Source organism: Stenella coeruleoalba (assembly GCF_951394435.1).
Source record: "Stenella coeruleoalba genome assembly, chromosome: 3".
In the NCBI taxonomy this organism is placed as follows: domain Eukaryota; kingdom Metazoa; phylum Chordata; class Mammalia; order Artiodactyla; family Delphinidae; genus Stenella; species Stenella coeruleoalba.
This window is the reverse complement of record NC_137148.1, coordinates 6,786,188-6,804,221: the sequence shown is the minus strand read 5'-3', so window position 1 is coordinate 6,804,221 and position 18,034 is coordinate 6,786,188. Positions and strand designations below refer to the sequence as shown.

Below are 18,034 nucleotides of genomic sequence, written 5' to 3'. Positions count from 1 at the left end.
CAGCCTCACATCTGAATCCACCCCCAGGGTGGTGGCCGTTCCATGGGGCTGCACCCACCTCCTGACAGCAGCACGCTGCCTCAGGTTGATGCCTTGTGCCTGTCACTGTCAGCCCCAGGGCTTCCCCGGCACCGAGGAGACCCACAGGGAGCCTAGGCAGCACTGGGCAGGGGTCCTACAAAGTCAGAAGTGAACAAACCAGAAGGCAGTCTCACCCCAGGAGGACTGGGAACAAGAAATAAAAAGCGCCTTCATGTTGAACTGCAGGTGGTTCTGAGAGGCTGCTCCAGGCTCCTCAGAAAGTCTTGGGCAAGGTCGAGCTCCAGCTGCCCTCAGGGGTGACCTTGAGAATTCAGCCTTATACAGACTTCCCTGCTGCACTCACTCCTCTGGTCCCTCCCGCCTGCTCCTTGGAATTACCTCCCAAATAAAGCAAGAGCATCCAAGCCCTTGTCTCAGACTCACCTTTAGAAGGTACACAAGCCATTATGGCAGCTGTATTTCTTACTGAGTCACCAAGTATCTGCTGAGTACCTACTGTGTGCCAGACTTGAGCCATCAGAGAGAGTGTATGTGTGCAACCATGCCCTGCGCAGCTGTCAGTCTGATGCAGAACAAATTGAAATTGAAATCAAAGCTAACAGAAGCACGTCCACACAGCTGTGGAAAAGGATTTTTCAATGAAACGATTTCGGTCTCACTTTTAACTGAGGTCTCAAGATAATTGGTGTCGACTGCTCCCATTTTGCAAAGTGTGAGATCAGATCACCTGTGTAAGGCTTGTGACGACTCCTGACCATTAGCTGAGCGCCTATATCCGGTCTTTAAAAGAGACTGGAGAGGTTGAAAGTGGCAGTAGACTCTAAGAGTTTTTTTTTTTTTTTCCTTTGCTGGTGCTTTTATGAGGACCTCTGCCCAGGGGAGGATGAGAGCAAGGTTGCCAGAAAGTTTTACATTACACACGCGGCCCTCTCTATCTTCTTACTGGGCAGCACTGTCCCAGACCCTCTTCAAGTTACTTGCGTTTTCACACCTATCACCTGTCTTCGTCATCAGACTGTCAGATCCCGGTGGACAAGGGCTGCTTGGTTCAAGGCTACATCCCCAGCGCCGGCACTCAGTAGATGCAAGGTCATTAACTGCCCAGCGAACAATGGTCTCTGAGTGAACGAACCGACACTGCGTGGAGAAGGGTAAGCACGGTGGAAAGTGCGGATCCCAGAGGTGCCTCCCACCCGGGAACCCCGCAGCGGCTTTAGCCGGTGAGGCTCCCCCGACGCTCCAAGAAGGAAAGACCCGGGTGTGCACAGAGGTGCCGGGGGGCGGGGGAGGGTCGGCCCCACCCCCTCCCCGCCCCGCAGTCCAGCCTAGCTTTGCGCCCCCTCGATTTCCAGGCAACGGCCGAACGTGGGCGCCGGGCAGCCTGCGGCGGGCGGACTGGGACCAGACCCCTCGGGGGGCGGGACCGAGCACTGCGGCCGGATGGAGGACGAGGAGGAGGAGATCACCGCCGCCACGCTGCGGGGCAAGCCCCGGCCGCCGCCCATCTCCGCGCAGTCCGCCTTCAGCTACGTCCCGCCGCGGCGCCAGGACCCCAAGGAGTACAGCTACTACTACCGCCAGGGCAGGGTGAGCGGCCCGGGGCGGGGCGGGCGGGGCGGGCTGGAGAGCAGGGACGGGAGGTAGGGGGAGGATTGAGGGCAGCGCTACACTGCGGGGGAGGGGCCAGGGAGGTGCTGGGGGCGGGATCACACTGCCTAGGAGGGTGCTGGGGGCGGGGTCACACTGCCAGGAAGGGGTCCTGGGGGCCTGGCCGCACTATCCCGGAGGGGCCTGGGGGAGGGGGAATGGGGGACCTCCGGGGAGGGCGTTAGAGGGAGAAGGGGTGGGGCGGGGCTACACTGCCCGGGAGGATGCTGGGGGCGGGGTTACACTGCCGGCGAGGGCTTCTGGGGGCGGGGCTGCAGGCCGGGGCCGCCCCGCGGAGTGTGGAGGGCCGGGGAGGTGGGGCTGCAGATTCGGGTTAGGACTCCGGGGCAGGGCTGCACAGAAGAGCTGGGGCGGGCTTGAGCGACACTGCCTGTGCGGGGTTCGGGGCGGGGCGCAGGGAGTCAGGGGGCGTACGGGTCAAAGGTGGTGGGAGGGTAGGAGAGTGGCCTCCCTCTGGGGCTCCTAGACCTCAGAGTACCGCGACTACGACCACCGGCGTAAGGTGGACCCCCGCGCCCCCCACGAGAGCATGGGCAGGCTCGGAGCCGGGTGTGGGGATGGGGGGAGGGGAAAAACGCTCACCTGGAAGGGGGCTGCGAGGCCGGGCGTGCGGGCTGGGCGGCCGGGACTGCTCAGCGGGTGTTTGGAGCCTTTTAGGGGTGGGTTAGGGCCGAGCTTTCCCCCGGGGGGAAGTGAGGGGGAGCCCCTGGGCTTCTACTTCTGCCGGGAGCAGCAAGGTGGGCCTGGTGCCCAGGATCTGGAGGAGGGTCGCAGGAGCGCGGGGCCACCCAGCCGGCAGGGGCACTGCTGCTTCTGGGGTCTGCCTGCCGCAGGCCTGGGCCGGCCCGAAAACAGCCACTACCTGAAGGCTTTCGCCGCAGTGACTGAGCCCGGACCGCCCAGGGCGCGGAAACCCTCCTAGAAGCCCGCCTGCGAACAAGGAAACCTCGAGGCAGGGCTGAACTGCCGCTGGCAGGGAGAGCGCGGCTGGGAGCGTCCCAGGATTGTGGCCGGGCCTCACCAGGCACACACGAGTCGTGGGGAAAGCCTGAGGGTCTGCGAAGGCCACCCTGCAGCCAAACCAGCAAGAAAAGGGAAAGGAAAAGAAACATTCAGAATTTGCGGGGGTCGTTTATTCCTTTCTTCTCCATGTTTTTCCTAAAAGTCTCCATCCAGTGTCTTGTACTGTACGTTGCTGCAGCCTGTCTTGCAGCTGGGGAAGCAGGGGCATCATTATTAAAAGGCGCATTGATTGGAGATGCTCAGCCTGCAGTGATAAGGGGTGGCCTGAAGAGGGATCTATAGATTAACCAAGTGCCTGGGAGGAAGGAGGTCTTTCCCTCCTGATGTGTGAGGTGTTCCCACCAAACACATCCTTTTCTCCCTACCCACAATCCACAGAGCCCGAGTGAATCCCCATTTAGATCAGGTCAGCACACATTTGAGTACTTGCCACATGTGAAAGGATACCACGGAGCTTAGCTGTGCAAACAGAAGCAGTAATGTCTAGTTTAGACAACTGTAATGTGTTGAACCGTGTCCCCCTATTATTCTTATGTTAGAGTCCTAATCCCCTGCACCTCAAAATGTGACTTTATTTGGTGACAGGGTCTTTACAGAGGTAATCAAAGTGAGGTCCTTAGTGGGGGGCCCTGATCCAAAATGACTGCCATCTAGGAAAAGAGGCAATTTGGGCACAGAGACAGACCTGCATAGAGGGGAAATGATGTGAATGGACAGGGAGAAGACAGCTGTCTGTAAGCCATGGACAGAGGCTGGGAACAGATCCTTCCCTCACAGCCCTCAGAAGGAACCAGCTCTGCTGACACCTTGATCTCCGACTTTGGCCACCAGAACTGTGAGACAGTGTATGTCTGTTGCTTAGCCCCTGGTTCTGGGTACTTCGTGTTTTGGCAGCCCAGCAAACCAACACATAAACCTCAGCCAGGAGGATCTCTTGTATCTGGTAGTGCCTCTCTGCTTGGCTTTGACGATATGGAAGGACAAAAGGACAGGAGGAAGAAAGGGGACGCCTGTAGCTCATCTGTCCTTGCCTCCCTGTTTCCTGACTGGCCCGAGCTTGAATATCTCTGCTGACCATTAAGACAGGAATGGGATTGAGAGCAGTGGTTCCCAACCTCACAGCCACCATGGACCTCATATCTTTTCCTCCCATGAGCAATATATTTTGAAAGAACTTATTGCCAGTGAATTTATGAGTCACGCATAGCATTAATGCACAGCATGAGAGAACCAGCCAAAAATCAAGGAGTCTTGATGTTTTAAGTTGGTCCACGCTGTTTTATTGAAAGTATATAAGTATTATCCGGCTTCTTGACATAATGAAAAAATTCACAGTACACCATTTTATGTGTATCTTTGAGGGGTCTTATTGATTACCACTTTGAGGCTATAGGGAAATAAGATAAAGGATTAAGCAGGTGGGGACCAAGATACATATCTGTCAGAGAAAAAAGCCAGGGTGCAGGATCCCGCTAAGGACTCTGGGCAAATGGGTTTGGACTTGGCGAGACTGAAGCTCTGAATCAGATGGATTTACCCATCCAGCCACGAGAGATGTGGGTGCCGGAAAAAGCAGAGAAGACCCCTCTACCCCCTGTGGGCCAGACACTACCAAGGGAAAAGGGGCAGAGTTGAGTTTGGCAGACTCAGTTTATTCTTCCTAAATTCACCAATCTGACACATGGCTCCACCTTTCTGGGGCAAATCAACCAAGGGGCAGAGAGACGCCCAAGGTATGAGGTGACCAGGGCTCCGTACTTGGAAGCAGATCAGAAATGGGCAAGAAATGTACCCCTCTGGTGCAGGGGCCATGCATAGGAAGCCTCCTGGGCCAAATCTGCCCTGCCAGCTGTATTAAGAAAGTTTTATTAAAACACAGTCACATGCCCATGTGTATAGTATTGTCAATGGCAACCACACAGAGTTGAATAGTTGCAACAGTGACCATGGCACCTGCAAAGCCTAAAACAGTGACTATATGTCCCTTTACAGAAAATGCTTGCCAACATCTGCTCTGATGTCTTACTGCCAATGGAGGGATGGGCCTTAGACAAATTAATGCAAAGCAGATTTTAAGAAAAAAAAAATCAGTACTGTTGATAGCTGGGGTCACAGGCAAGTTCAAGTCCTGAGGCCTTTAGCGTCACAGGGAAAAAAATGATGCAGGAGAAAGGTTAACAACTAAATAAAAAAGCCTTCAAAGCAGCAAGAACCACAAAAGACATTTCAAAGTCCATTTGCAAGCCAGCTACCAATGGCAATAATGACCTTGTATGTGCTGGTATTCAATCAGCTACAGGATTCCAGAAGCTGATTCTCTGACCTTGAGACCATTTGGACTAAAAAGGATGAACTCTGTATCACAGGTTTGCTGGGGTCTCACCTGCCCCTAAATTCTTTGTAAATAATTCCAGGCCCCGCTCAAAGCTGGGAAGAAACATTGCAAAAGTAGCTCTTAAGTCAGTTGCTGTGTGTCACACTCACCGGCTAGTTCCTTAGTAGCACAGGCCCAGGCGTCCTGCATTATCAGTCCTCTGTGTTATTAGTTCAAACACTCTGTCTCACCTTGCCCGTCTCGGGATCAGGGATTGAACAGCACCAAATGCATGGAGCTCTTATGAGAATTAATTTAATTAATGGGTGGAAAGTGGCACGTAGTAAGCCCAATGTAGGAAGAGCTCTTCTTCTTATTATTTGTTCTTCTTAGTGATGATTAGAGTTTCCTTTCATTGAGGGACCGGTCCTGGGGCCTTTTATCCTCCATCTTGTTCACTGTTGGAAATTAACACAGGTGAGGCAGGTAGTCTGCGTGACAATCTGGTGGTTCCTGATGTTCTATAAGGCATCTCCCCCGCAGGAGCCCAGAGTCAAAGCTCTTGCAGCAGCACACTTAGTTAAAGCCCCAGTAATACCCTGGATCTTAAGACAAATTTGTCCTCTAAAGCTGCCAGCGAAAATGCTATCAAGTGCTGTCCTGCTCCCTAGGGAGCCTCTAGCAGTGTGGGCTTTTTCTACGAAATAGTGTTCCATAGATTCAGTTCAATGGTGTTTTGAAATTACTTTTTTCTTCTTCTGCCTCGTGCAGCATTTCTGCTACTGAAATGGAAAGGCTAAGTCAAAGGAGAATGCCCTTTTATGACAGTTTTGATTAAATTTCTCAAAGTCTAAAAGCTACATTAAAAAAAATCTTAGGCAGTTTTAGAATATGCTTTCCTTCATGCTAATGTGAATTGTGGGTAGCTGTGTCTTGAGTGAAGCTTTGCTCAGAAAGTCCAACCTTAGTGTTGGTGGGATTAGCTGACTTTCTGTGACGGTGTGTGGTGGAGAGAAAGAGGCAAGGGGCTGACTGTTTCTTTACCCTCCTGATACTGAATTTCCTTTGCCTCGTGCAGCCAAGCGCTTGGTAAACATAACGATGGGTGTTGACTGCACAGAGGTGCAAAGGGGTGTCCCTATGCCCACGTCCAGGATACAGGAAGCATTAAATACCAGCTCCCCAAGCCCTTCCTGGACCCTCTTCACCTTTAGGCATCAAGTACATCTGCCATACAGGCTTGGCCACTCCTAGGGGCTGTGGAGGACACATGAGCTCCAGTTCTGTTGCTGGGCCACCTGTCAAAATCTAGGCAAGTTTCTCTATCTTATCCATCTTGCACCCGCATGCACTCCAGTCCCAATGTGTACTAGCCAAATGCAAGTGTGCCTGCCCCGCCCCCTGCCCACCAAGACACACTCCCCATCCTGCCTGATCTTCTCCTTTGCATGTGTTAGTATCTAACCTACTAAATATTTCACTTGGTTATCTTGTTGGTTTTTTCTCTCCTATTAAAATATGAGCTCCACGAGGGCAGGGATTTATTTGTGCGAATCCTCTGTCCTCAGCGATAGAAAGAGTGCCCACGGTCTCACTGGCTGATGAACCAGTGAGGATGAATAAATGGATGCGGATTTTTTAAACAGAGAGACAAGTCAGCGATTGATGAGCTTAGCTTCTTAGACTAAACAGAGGTTTCCTTTTGGATTATCTGCTGTTTGGGTTATCCTTGACCTTGCTCTTCTCCTCGGGGGACTAAACTTGGGAGTGGACTCTGGTTGCCGCTCTCTGTCTGAGCTGCTGCGCTTGTACTGTTCAGTGACCTGCCCCTGGGAACTTAAGGCCTGGAGGGTGGGGCTCAGTGTCTTCCTCCAGGGCAGGTGGAAGGGGGGCAGGTCACCCAAGAGGGATAAAGGAGTGAGAGGAGAGGTCATGTATGCCCTTCTAGTGGAAGTGATTCCTCTGGAAGGAAACACCAGGAATAGGGAATTTCCTACCCGTTGGTTCCCACCAGTCATGACCACCCATGTGAGCACACGGTGCATGCCTTTCCACATGCGTTTATGAATGCAGTCATGTATGTCAAACTTTTAAATATAAGAACATGTTCACACACGATCGCGCATCTACGTGTATATATTTGCAGCATGCTCTTTTCATTTAATAGTGTATCTCAGACTTTTTTTCAAAATCATCCCCTTTTAAGAAGTACAACAAGCAAATGATACATGAAAACAAACAGCATTTTCCCCAATATATTTGACCAAGTGACAACATGTAAGACTAGATTCAGGTTTCAGCCCCCGTGGATGGCCCTTTCTTCCTTGATGTGAATTGCTGGGGGGCAGGGGGCGGAAGAGGGGGCAAATGGGGAGCTGGTATCAATGGAAGAGAGAAGGCAACTGGCTTCATTCTTATTAAATTGATAAACTATTCAGATTATTTGGAAAGTTATGAAAATTTCCCAAACTTGTGATCTTAACACACCAGAGAGGAAATACAATCTTTGCCACAAACCAAAGAGAATAGTTGAGTATTGTGCTTTTTAAAAAGTTATCATTATGTCCTTGACAAGCGACATTTCTTCTGAGAGATAGAATTTTGAACAATATTAAAATTAATGAAAACATACTCCTTAAGCTTCATACACTGCTTGACTCCCAAGGAGAAGCACTGAATTTATCAGAAGTAAAATGAGGCCCTTATGAATCAAAGAAAACCATTTTCAGTCACCTTGGGAATTTTCAGTTTTAAAAGTAGGTCACAAAGCTCTGGGTAGGCAAACAGTACCTGAAAGCCTCCAGGTGAGAGATAGCAGTACTATGTCCCCTGAGGAGAGGAGATGAGAGGAGCTCGGTCATAACCTTATTAATAAAGGTGGGCTAGGATGTGCTATGCAAACAAATGGACCCCAAACCCTGAGAGTCTTAACTAGTGGTGTGTCAGAGCCTGATCATACTGACAAAGAGGGGACTTTTAGCATCTCTTCTGAACTCTGCATTCAACTGGAAGCCTGAAGTTGGCCATGATGGGAGTATTTACACCACAGAAATTAGCAAACACTACAAATCAGGTCTTTTTTCTCCAGAGAGCAGGTTGTTAACATAAGTGCGCCGGTGGCCTTAAGCATATAAACATAACGTAATGAAATACAGCCCAACATGTATGTTTCTCCTGGGCGGGTCTTCTTAATGCAGTTACTTGGGAAACTGAGCTTCTCTGTTATAGTGACTCCATTATTGCCAGGGCCTGGGAATCTTTGGGACTTTGGGTCTCTCCCTGGATCCTTTAAATTGCTGGTCAGTGAGCAAGGAGAGAGAGTGTGGAGGCCTGCTGTGAGTTTCTTAGGGACCAGGCCTAGGAGATGGCGTCCGCTGGTTTCACCCACATTTCCTGGCCAGAGCTGGTCAATTGGCCCTGGCCTAATTGTGATGGAAACTTACAATGAAGAGTGCATTTATATTCAGAATGGTCTGGAAGGGAGGAGAAAATAAAGGACTTGAATCTCAGTTTGCTCGAAATCTTCCCCCAACTATTTGTGTGAGAGTTTGTGTAACTTCTGGGAGGAAGAGAGCTTCCAAGTTTGGGAGGAGGCACTGGGCATAATAACGCCCACAACCCCAGAAGAGACAGCCCCCAGGCACCCTGTGGGCTGGAGGTGGTGGGCTAGGGCTTCTTCCTTGTTTATCAACTTGCATTAGTCATGATAAGCTAGGTTATGCTGCAGTAACGAACAACCCCCAAAGTCTCAGTGGCCTGAAACAAAGCTTATTTCTCATGCTAAGCGTCCAACAGGGATCAGAAGGGTGACTCTGCCCAGTACCGTCCCTCTGTGGCCACCGTGGAAGCTGCTAACACCTCAGTCTGAAGCTTCAGGAGTCCCTGGCACCAGCTCTTAAATACTTCCGATCGAAGAGTCACATGTCACCTCTACGCACCATTCATTGGTTAGAACTGGGCTCATGGCTTCACTAACCTAAAGGAGAGGGAAGATTAATCCTCTGTGTAGTCAGTAGAGGAGCACTGAACATTGGTGATGTCTACCAAGCCAGTAGGTCTACCGATTCAGTTTACCTGAGCAGAGTGTTCCATGGTTGGGTCTCTGGTTCCACTGCAGTAACCTTTGTACTATCTCTATCCTTACTTTCCATCGTTCAAAAGATGGCTACTTCTCCTTATCGCGTATGCTGTTAGAGCTGCTGTAACAAAGTACTACAGACCTGGCTGCTTAAACAACAGAAGTTTATTGCCTCACAGTTTCTGGAGGCTAGACATCTGAAATCAAGGTGCTGGCAGAGTTGGTCCCTTCTGAGGCTGTGAGGGAGAAGCTGTCCCCCCGCCTCTCTCCTTAGCTCAGCTGTCTTCTCCCTGTGTCTCTTCATATCATCTTTACTTTCTGCCTATTTGTGCCTGTGTGCAAATTCTTTTAATAAGGGCACCAGTCTTGTTGGATTAGGGACCCACCCTATCCCAGTCTGACCTCAACTAATTACGCCTTCAGTAATCTTATTTCCAAATAAGGTCATGTTCTGAGGTACTAGGGGTTGGGACTTCAACATATGAATTTAACACACAGGGAGCTTACTCCCCAGTGGCCTTGGCTACAGTGGTGTGGTCCCTCCTGTCAACTTCATTTGCATCCACTTGTTACCCCCAGGCCAGACAAAAGCTGATCCTTCCTTCTTTGGTGCTACTGTACTTTGTACATACCTCTGTTCCTCCCTGGGTGTTATGTTGAGATATTTTAATTAGTGGGTTTATTTCCATTCCCAGCCTTTAGGTGGTCTCCTTTAAAGTAGGGTCTCCCTATTTCTGTTCCAGAGTCTAGGAGAGTACCTGGCACAAAGTAGACCCAATGTGCTTTGGAGGCTGAAAACTGAAGGCCCCCACTGGTCTTACGGCGTCAGCCCAGGGCTACAGACTGGAGTGATTTTTCAGTGTTAGGAGTAGGGGTCGCCATAGGGAAACTGATCGTGGGCGATCAGACACCACGACCAGAATAAGACCAGAATACATTATAATGATACTCAAAACACAAAGGAGCTAAGGAAATCATGAGAGAAAAATAAAGGGGCTCTGCTTTGACTTTAAAAAAAAACAGTCATCTGTGAAATAGAGGAAATCCCTTGAGAGATTTTAATAGCAAAATATCAGGAACCCAGAAGCTCTGTTTTGTGGCAGCATCTAAATCCAGTTTGGCTTTTCTTAATATCATTTTGCTTCAAATCATAAAGGAATAAAAAAGACTGAAAGAAGAAAGATTAATAATTAAAATCCGGGAAAACCCAGATTTTTGGTTTGATTAGGATTTGGAAATGGACAGTCACATTACTAAGTAAGGCTGCCTGCCTGGTGATGGATTAAATTTTTCTTATTTTTCAATGATAGAAAAAAACTCGTTTTTACTCTGGAAAGTCCTGAGTAAGCAAAATCCCCACGCAGAAGACTTAAAGATTCCGATCACATCCGTCAGCAGTGAGATTTCTAATAAAGACTCTTCTAAGATATAGTAGGCTGTTGGTACCTAATCCTGGGGATGGGAGTCCGGCATTGCTGCTCATAGATCTTACTTCCATAGAGTATTTTAGGAGACCCAATTAGAATGAGAAGAAATAGGCATTATTCTGTAAAGCTGCATATTGCAGTGGGTTTCTCCATCATAGGGGACAGAATGAAGCAAGACTTCCTTCCTCGTTCAGGTAACAGCGATGGCATTCTCATTCTGTTCTTGAGTTCGTTCCTCCCTCTTTAGTCTTTCTCCCAGGACAAGTCCAAGGACCCCAGGGGCTTACTCAGTTCAGGAGGGGCAGGCGGGAATGGGCCACCTGCACAGGAAGCCAGCACAAGGGGGATCCCTGTTTCCCCTTCTGTCAGGGCTGCCCCCTTGTGGTGGGGCTGAGCCGCACACCCGGGAGCAGCTAGTCACTGCAGGGAGCAGAGACTGGCCGCTGGCCTCCTGCTCTCTGGCCCAAGGTTCTCAGGGTGCAGAAGGGCTCTGGCTGCAGGTGCAGCTCCCACTCAGGTGCTCGGTCCTAGGAAACCAGGTCATTCTGTTGCCCACGGCAGCTCTTTCCCGAAACACACCCATTTCACGGGTCAGTCAGGCCAGGAGGGATTCCAGTGACAATGGAAAATCTACATTATGACCAAGAGCCCAGCCTACATTACCGTGTAAATGCGGGCGATGTAGGGGTGATGGGGTTTCAAGTTACAGTTCGTGTCTGCCTCTGCCGGGCCTGGCCAGTAGCTCTGAACCCCAAAGGGAAGGGTCTGCATTGCAATACCCCCTTTACAGAAGGCGAGCATGCTCCTTTGGAGAATTTGTGTCCCACCATCCCAGCAGAGTGGGTGGCATCCTTGAGCTTCTGCTGTGTCTCTGCTGGACCCGCTGGCCCCGTAGCTTACCCAAAAAAAGGTTTCCTGTGAGGTTTGCTTAATCCCTCTAGGCTAGAAGTGAGCACGCAGCCAACCCCACCAGCTTCTGCTTCTGTGGACATCCTACACACTGATGTTAAAGATACTGAGATTTCTTCTTCATTTCCTGAAGGTTTTTTAAGTTTGAATTTTATTTGATAAGCAAATGTCTGATTTTTACATGGTCAAAGTGATGGATATTTTCTTTGTGATATTTCTCCATTGCTTTCTTGCCTAGGAGGTCCCTTGTGGGTTTTCCTTTCAGTTATTTTTCTAATCCATCCAGAGTTTACTTTTGTCCATAGGGTGATGTAAAGACCCAGCTTTCTTTTTCTTTTTTTCCCAAACAGCTAGCCAATGTTCACAGTACCAAAAGCTGAATAATGTTATCACCTCTCCACTGATTTGGGTCTTTTGCTTTTTAATCCCATGAGTACAAGGTTACCTTCAGGAGGTTGTAGGGTGTAGGTGGCCTTCAGGAGGCGTGAAAGTCAGAGCCGGCCAAACCAATGCGTGCACAGGCCCAGCAGCTGAGTGGGGGAGGGAAGACAAAGCCAAGAAGAAGCTCCTGCGAGGTGACCTCATTAAATGACCATCAGGGCACGGATTCAGAAGCCATGGCTCCTGTCTCTAGTCACTTGGAGTGACTCGGAACGTAGGCAAACCGGGATTCCAGCAACACTGAATAAGTGCCTTGAACGTGGTACCACTGAAATTCTGAAGAACTTGAAAATCATGTTTCTAAAAGACGGCGTTGTTTTCCTGACTAGATGGTTAATGGCACCAGGACAGCAGCCGTGTCTGAGTTATCTTCAAACCTTCCCGAGCTGGAGTGGCACGTCGTGCATGGGACAGATGAGCTGTGAAGGAGTTTTCACGGCTGGGCTGAAGGTACATCACACTGCAGCCATATCCGCTGTTGTCAGCAGCTCTTGAGTTCCCACACTGAGAATGGGCGGGATGTGTTTTCGAACAGACTGCACACAACGTGCATCCTTTTCACCGTTACCTTCTACCTCTGTGTCCTTCCGTCGGAGGGGGACTCTTCTAACATTACTATTCAGGATGAAAACAAACAAGCAAGCAGAGGTTAGCGGCCCCGCAATCCCAAATTCCAGCGAGGTGGCGCATCTGCCTTTGCTGCTGGAGGATTCAAGGCAGCTGGCCCTGGGCTGGAGGAACAGAAATGACAGGCCTGACTTACAAGGTGAAGATTAAAGATCAGCTAACGCGTGGATTTCGTTTCCTTTTACTAGCTACCAAATGAGGCAGTTTTATTTTTGTAGTAAGAAAAATTGGGGATAAAAAAATGGAGATGTTACAGATGGCAGCTCTGTTAACGGGATCATTTTCTAACACATTAGAGCTGTGCGTGTGAGTATTTTATACTATGTTTGGATATATGTGTATATTATACATATGTATATATACACATATATAACATATACCAAATATATGTGTTCATATACATATGAATTACAGTTTTTATAGCTGCCACATATGATTAAAGAAAATATTTCTCTCTAGAGAGGGAGAACTTCTATTTGGGTATATTGTCCTAGTATTCAGTTATTGTGAGTTTTTCAAAGCAGTACAAGCCTATTATACAAAATTTGAGAAATTCAAGAAAAGTAGAAATGAAGGAGAGGGACTTCCCTGGCGGTCCAGTGGTTAAGACTCCAAGCTTCCACTGCAGGGGCCGCGGGTAAGATCCCTGGTCAGGGAGCTGAGACCCCACATGCCACGCGGCATGGCCAAAAAAAAAAAAAAAAAAAAAAAAATGGAGGAGAGAACACATATATTGAGTGGATTATCATAATTTTAAGACTTGAGCCCTAGGGTGGAGTCAGGGAGAGGCAGGAGCCTCCTCTGGGACGAAGGAGTCTGTAACAGTCTAGGAAAAGTGTCCCTGGAAACATCTCCATCCTGTCGGGCCTCTCAGGAACTTGGGGCCTGGCGTCCCTGCTCTGGTCACTGCCCGAGGGGTGGTGTTCGGTGCAGTCGGTAATCTCTATACATCTCCACTCTTCATCAGGGAGAGTTTGGGCTCTCAAGCCGCATGAAGCTTCCACAGCTCAGGCCTTGAATGAACCATGGCTTTCTTTCTCTTTTTATTCCCAGACCGGAATCATTTCCCTCTATGACTGTGTTTTTAAGAGGAACCCAGGTTATAATCAGAAATTGCACCGAGACGACAGAGAACATGCAAAAAGCCTGGGACTTCGTGTTAACGAGGAGGTAATAGTAAGGCAGGGTATCGCTGGGTGTGAACAGATTCACTGTGTGCAGTTGGCTGCACGTAACTCGCCTTTGTGAGGCTCTCCCCTGTCTCACTGTGCCAGGAAGTGAAGACTAAGCTACTGTCACAGCTCACTCCATTCTGCCATGTTAAACTGTGTATTAATTTTTGTGACTGTTGGTTGGTCCTCTAGAATGTAACAGTTCCATGACAGCAAAACTCAGGAGTTCTTTTCAATAGATAAATAGGTCTTTGCTTAACCTCCCAGGCCTGGCTATCATAGTTCTAAGAACACTGGCCTTCCAGGGATGAAACCACACATGCAGGAAAGAGTATTTCTCCCAAGTTACCAGGCCACTGTATGTACCACATACGGCTCAGTTCTTCTTTTATCTCTGCTTTTATCTCTGGTTTTCTGAGAGGAAGGGCTTTGCTTCTCGTCAGCTGCACAGGATGGGTGGTGACCAACAGAGGGAACCAAACTCAGAGGGTGAGAAGGTCAGGCTCACAGCAGGTACAGGGGGTTGGGTGGTGGGTTGGAGGTGTGGGCGTAGAGAGGGGGGTTGATAGGGATGGGGGTGGGGGAAGGAGGCTGTGCATCCCCTTGGCATGGTCGAGCCCACCTGCCGCTGGGTTAAACCCTCTTCCACACTAGGACATTGTCTCTCTAAATCTGATCCGAGGACAGTATGTTTATTACGATCTGGATTCTGTATTAATATCATAATCTTTATACAATACACAGAAATCTGGATGAAAAAGCTCCTGGTGGGATTCCTTTTTGGATCAGAGGAGTTTTGCCTGTAGCAGCTAATGTTTAAGAAGACCACCGGGTCACTTTCAAAGAAACCTTTAACTGCTGTGAAATTAAGTGATGGAGGTACTATGAAGTATCACCACTTAAGTCACAGACATTAACTTTGTTTTTCTGTTGTTTTGGTTTGAGTTAATTCATTCCAAGTTGGTAGTGAAGTGAGTGCTTTTCTCTCATAAGCACACACCTGGCATGACTTAGATCCAGTCAGAGTTTTTGAGCACCTCCCATGTGCCACTGAGTATAAAGGGAGGAAAACAGAAGTGTCTGTCCTCCTAGAGCTGACATTCCCACGAGGAGACAGAAAAATAAAAGCCAAATAAATAATGACCTGGATGCCAGGTATCGATAAGTGGTATGCAGAGAAATACAGCCTTTTAAGGGGATGGAGAAAATGAAAGGGATGAAGGGGGCTGGGGACATGATGGGGGGGCCTGGGGAGATGAGGGTGTCTGGGGGATGAAGCATGGGGAGATGGGGGATAGGGGAGATGAGAGGTCTGGGGAGATGGTAGATCTGGGGAGATGAGAGGTCTGGGGAGATGGGAGATCTGGGGAGATGAGAGGTCTGGGGATATGGGAGGTCTGGGGAGATGGGAGATCTGGGGAGATGTGTATCTGGGAGAAGGAAGAAGGCGGACAGAAGACAGGCAGTAGGAGCTCGGGGAGAAGGGAGGAGACGGGGAGGAACAGGACCCTGAAGTCAGTGGGTACCTGTTGCCCCGTGTGAGACCTTGGTCTTTCCTCTGAAAGACTTGAGGACAGCGGCAGGCCCTGAGCAGAGGGGACAGGGTGTGAATTGGTTAAAGAGGTCCCCCTCCCGCGGCGTCAGCGTGGAGGGGTCCTAAGAAGCCAGGTGGAGGTGGGGCGCAGATGCGCGGCACGCGGACTGGACAGGTAAGAGCGCTCTGCTCCCTGACCCTCACCCCCAACAGGAGCGCGAGAGGCCAGTGTGTGTGCTGACATCTTCTGTCTATGGGCGGCGCATCCACCAGCCTGTGGAGCCCCCGAACCGGGATCACTGCCGCGCCGGCCACGTGAAGGCCGACTTCTACCGGAAGAACGACATCCCCAGCATCAAGGCTCCTGGCTTCGGTCACATTTCTCCGGCCTGACGCCCTTGCATGGCCCGAAGGGCGCGGGCGAGAGGGATGGCACTGGGGGGGCGGGGGGGAAGGGGAAGGGGGGACGCGGTGTGGCGCCGGCCTCAGGGTCCCTGTGTGGACCTCCCGGGCCAGCGGGCGACCCCTGATGTGCCCCCGATGCACTGGGACCGCGGGAAGGACCGCGCAGGGCTGCTTCCCGCACGTTTCCTTGGCGACCAGCCTGGCCAAAGGCTTGCGAGTCTGAGGATGGACACCTACCTAGTATGACGGTTTTCACGCGAACCGATTTCAGATGAAATGATGCTGGAGACTGATCCATTATGAGCATCTGAATACAATGAAAACCTTGCTCCCCCTTGACAGCGGTTGGGCTAATCTTTGTTCGCTCCTCTCCACGTCTGCGAGTCTTCCTGGCGGAGGCACTCGTGGCAATGGTGCGCAGGTCCTTTTCTTACCGGTTATGGAAACCGCTACCGTCTCACAGCACAAACAATACTTAATGGGAAGATAATGAAATTGCCTTTCGGCACAGCTGAACTCTAGCGTCTACAGCATTCCTCCCCCCACCCCGCCACAGGCCTGAGCCACAAATAACAGAATTTTGGACAACCGAGGACAAAAGTCCCTAGTAGGATGGGTGGCCTCGGTGGCCAGCAATGCTGCTGTCATCCCTCGGTGGAGAAGCAGCCAGAGGTCACAGGAAGAGATCGGGCTTTGGCGCTCGACAGACTTGGGTAACACTGTGGCTCCTGCATCTTCTAGCTGCATGGGGTAGGGCAAATTGTCTCACCTACTTGAGCCCACATTTCCTCAGCTTTAAAGTGGGAGTTCTAAACCCCGAGGAGTTTGTGTGGGAATCCATAAGCCACTGGAGTGTGGTCTTAACCTGCACGATAGGGGCTGTGACTGTCACTTTGAACAGTTTTCTTTTAGGAAGCAGCTGCTGCCTTTAACCAAAGTTAGAAATGTTTAGTTTGGAGGTGATTTGAAACTTATTCAAGCATTAAGATATTGGCTGTGTTTTTAATGAATGGATTTCTTGCAAGAAATCATCCCTCACCTATCATGATTAAATTTTCCACAGCTTAGCAGTTAATGGCAGGTGATCTAATTAATTTCAATGCTGATTCCTCCATTGCTGGTTTTATTGTCTTGATTCTCTAAGGACTTATGACACTGCGTTCCTGGCAATTTCAAGGCTGAATGATTCTTAACTATTTCCTTATACTTTTGAAAATGTTTTTTCACTGTCGGTGTCTCCTATGTTTTTTCAAACAAATAGCAGTTTATTTGGAATGCCTTTGGGTGCATTAAGCATGTTTATAGTAACATGATAGAAAATATATAAAGTTTGGGTGATGGAAATTTTTATAAATTATTCTTTCTTCAGTCTTGATTACCAAGAAAGACAAGCCATCTCTAAGAAATGCCTTTGGGGCTTCCCTGGTGGCCCAGTGGTTAAGAATCTGCCTGCCAGTGCAGGGGACACGGGTTTGAGCCCTGGTTCGGGAAGATCCCACATGCCACGGAGCAACTAAGCCTGTGCACCACAACTACTGAGCCTGCACTCTAGAGCCCACAAGCCACAACTACTGAGCCTGTGTGACGCAACTACTGAAGCCCATGCATCTAGGCCCGTGCTCCGCAACAAGAGAAGCCACCGCAATGAGAAGCCCCTGCTCACCACAACTAGAGAAAGCCCGTGTGCAGCAATGAAGACCCGACACAGCCAAAAATAAATAAATAAATAAAAAAGAAATGCCTTCATCTGAAAGTAGTTGCGATAAATCAATGTCAGATTATTTTCAGTTACTTTGAGTCAGATTCTACTCCCTTAACCTTCTACTACTTTTAAAAAGCAGGGCTTTAATTGGGCAAGCTTTCAAAAGCACTCTTGTTTATTAGGAAGCAAAGGAAAATTATATTTCTCCCAGCATTTTGACTTTTACACCTTAAAGCCAATCAGTGAATGCCCATTAGTCATCTTATCAAAGAAAAACATACATTAAAATAATTTGTTTTGATTTATTAAATTTCCATTTGTCAGTGTTTTTTTCAAAAGCAGAGTGTTGCTGTCTTTAGGAAAGCACACTGAGCTGGGAAAAAGAATAACATGGAAGAGTCATGACAACGTAGACTTTTCTAAACAGATGTATTAAAAATACTGCAGTGTTAAGGGGACTGGACTCACAGTGTTTTTCATGAGAGGGGGGCTTCCTACAAGACTGAGAGGTTAAGGAGGGTTTTGAGGCAAGATTCTTACGTGATATCAATGCTGTAGCCATGATGCACATGGCTGGCGAGTCCTCTCATTTGCATGATTTGCTCACAGCAATGTCCGTAGTTGCCTGAACTTAGGGAGCCTTGACCACAAGTCACACGTTCAAATTCAGGAAACAGGCAGTTTTCCCTTCT

At 49.3% G+C, this 18,034-nt stretch overlaps 1 protein-coding gene across 1 annotated transcript; it reads left to right on the top strand.

Moving 5' to 3' along the window:
• Positions 1–1,196: 1,196 nt before the first annotated feature.
• Positions 1,197–15,628, top strand: CFAP90 (cilia and flagella associated protein 90; the record flags this gene model as incomplete). The annotated part of the gene is made up of 3 exons (XM_079916907.1): positions 1,197–1,629; positions 13,583–13,699; positions 15,449–15,628. Exons 1-3 carry the CDS (start codon positions 1,483–1,485, stop codon positions 15,626–15,628), a joined length of 444 nt encoding a protein of 147 aa, XP_079773033.1. The 5' UTR covers positions 1,197–1,482.
• Between the last annotated feature and the right edge of the window lie 2,406 nt (positions 15,629–18,034).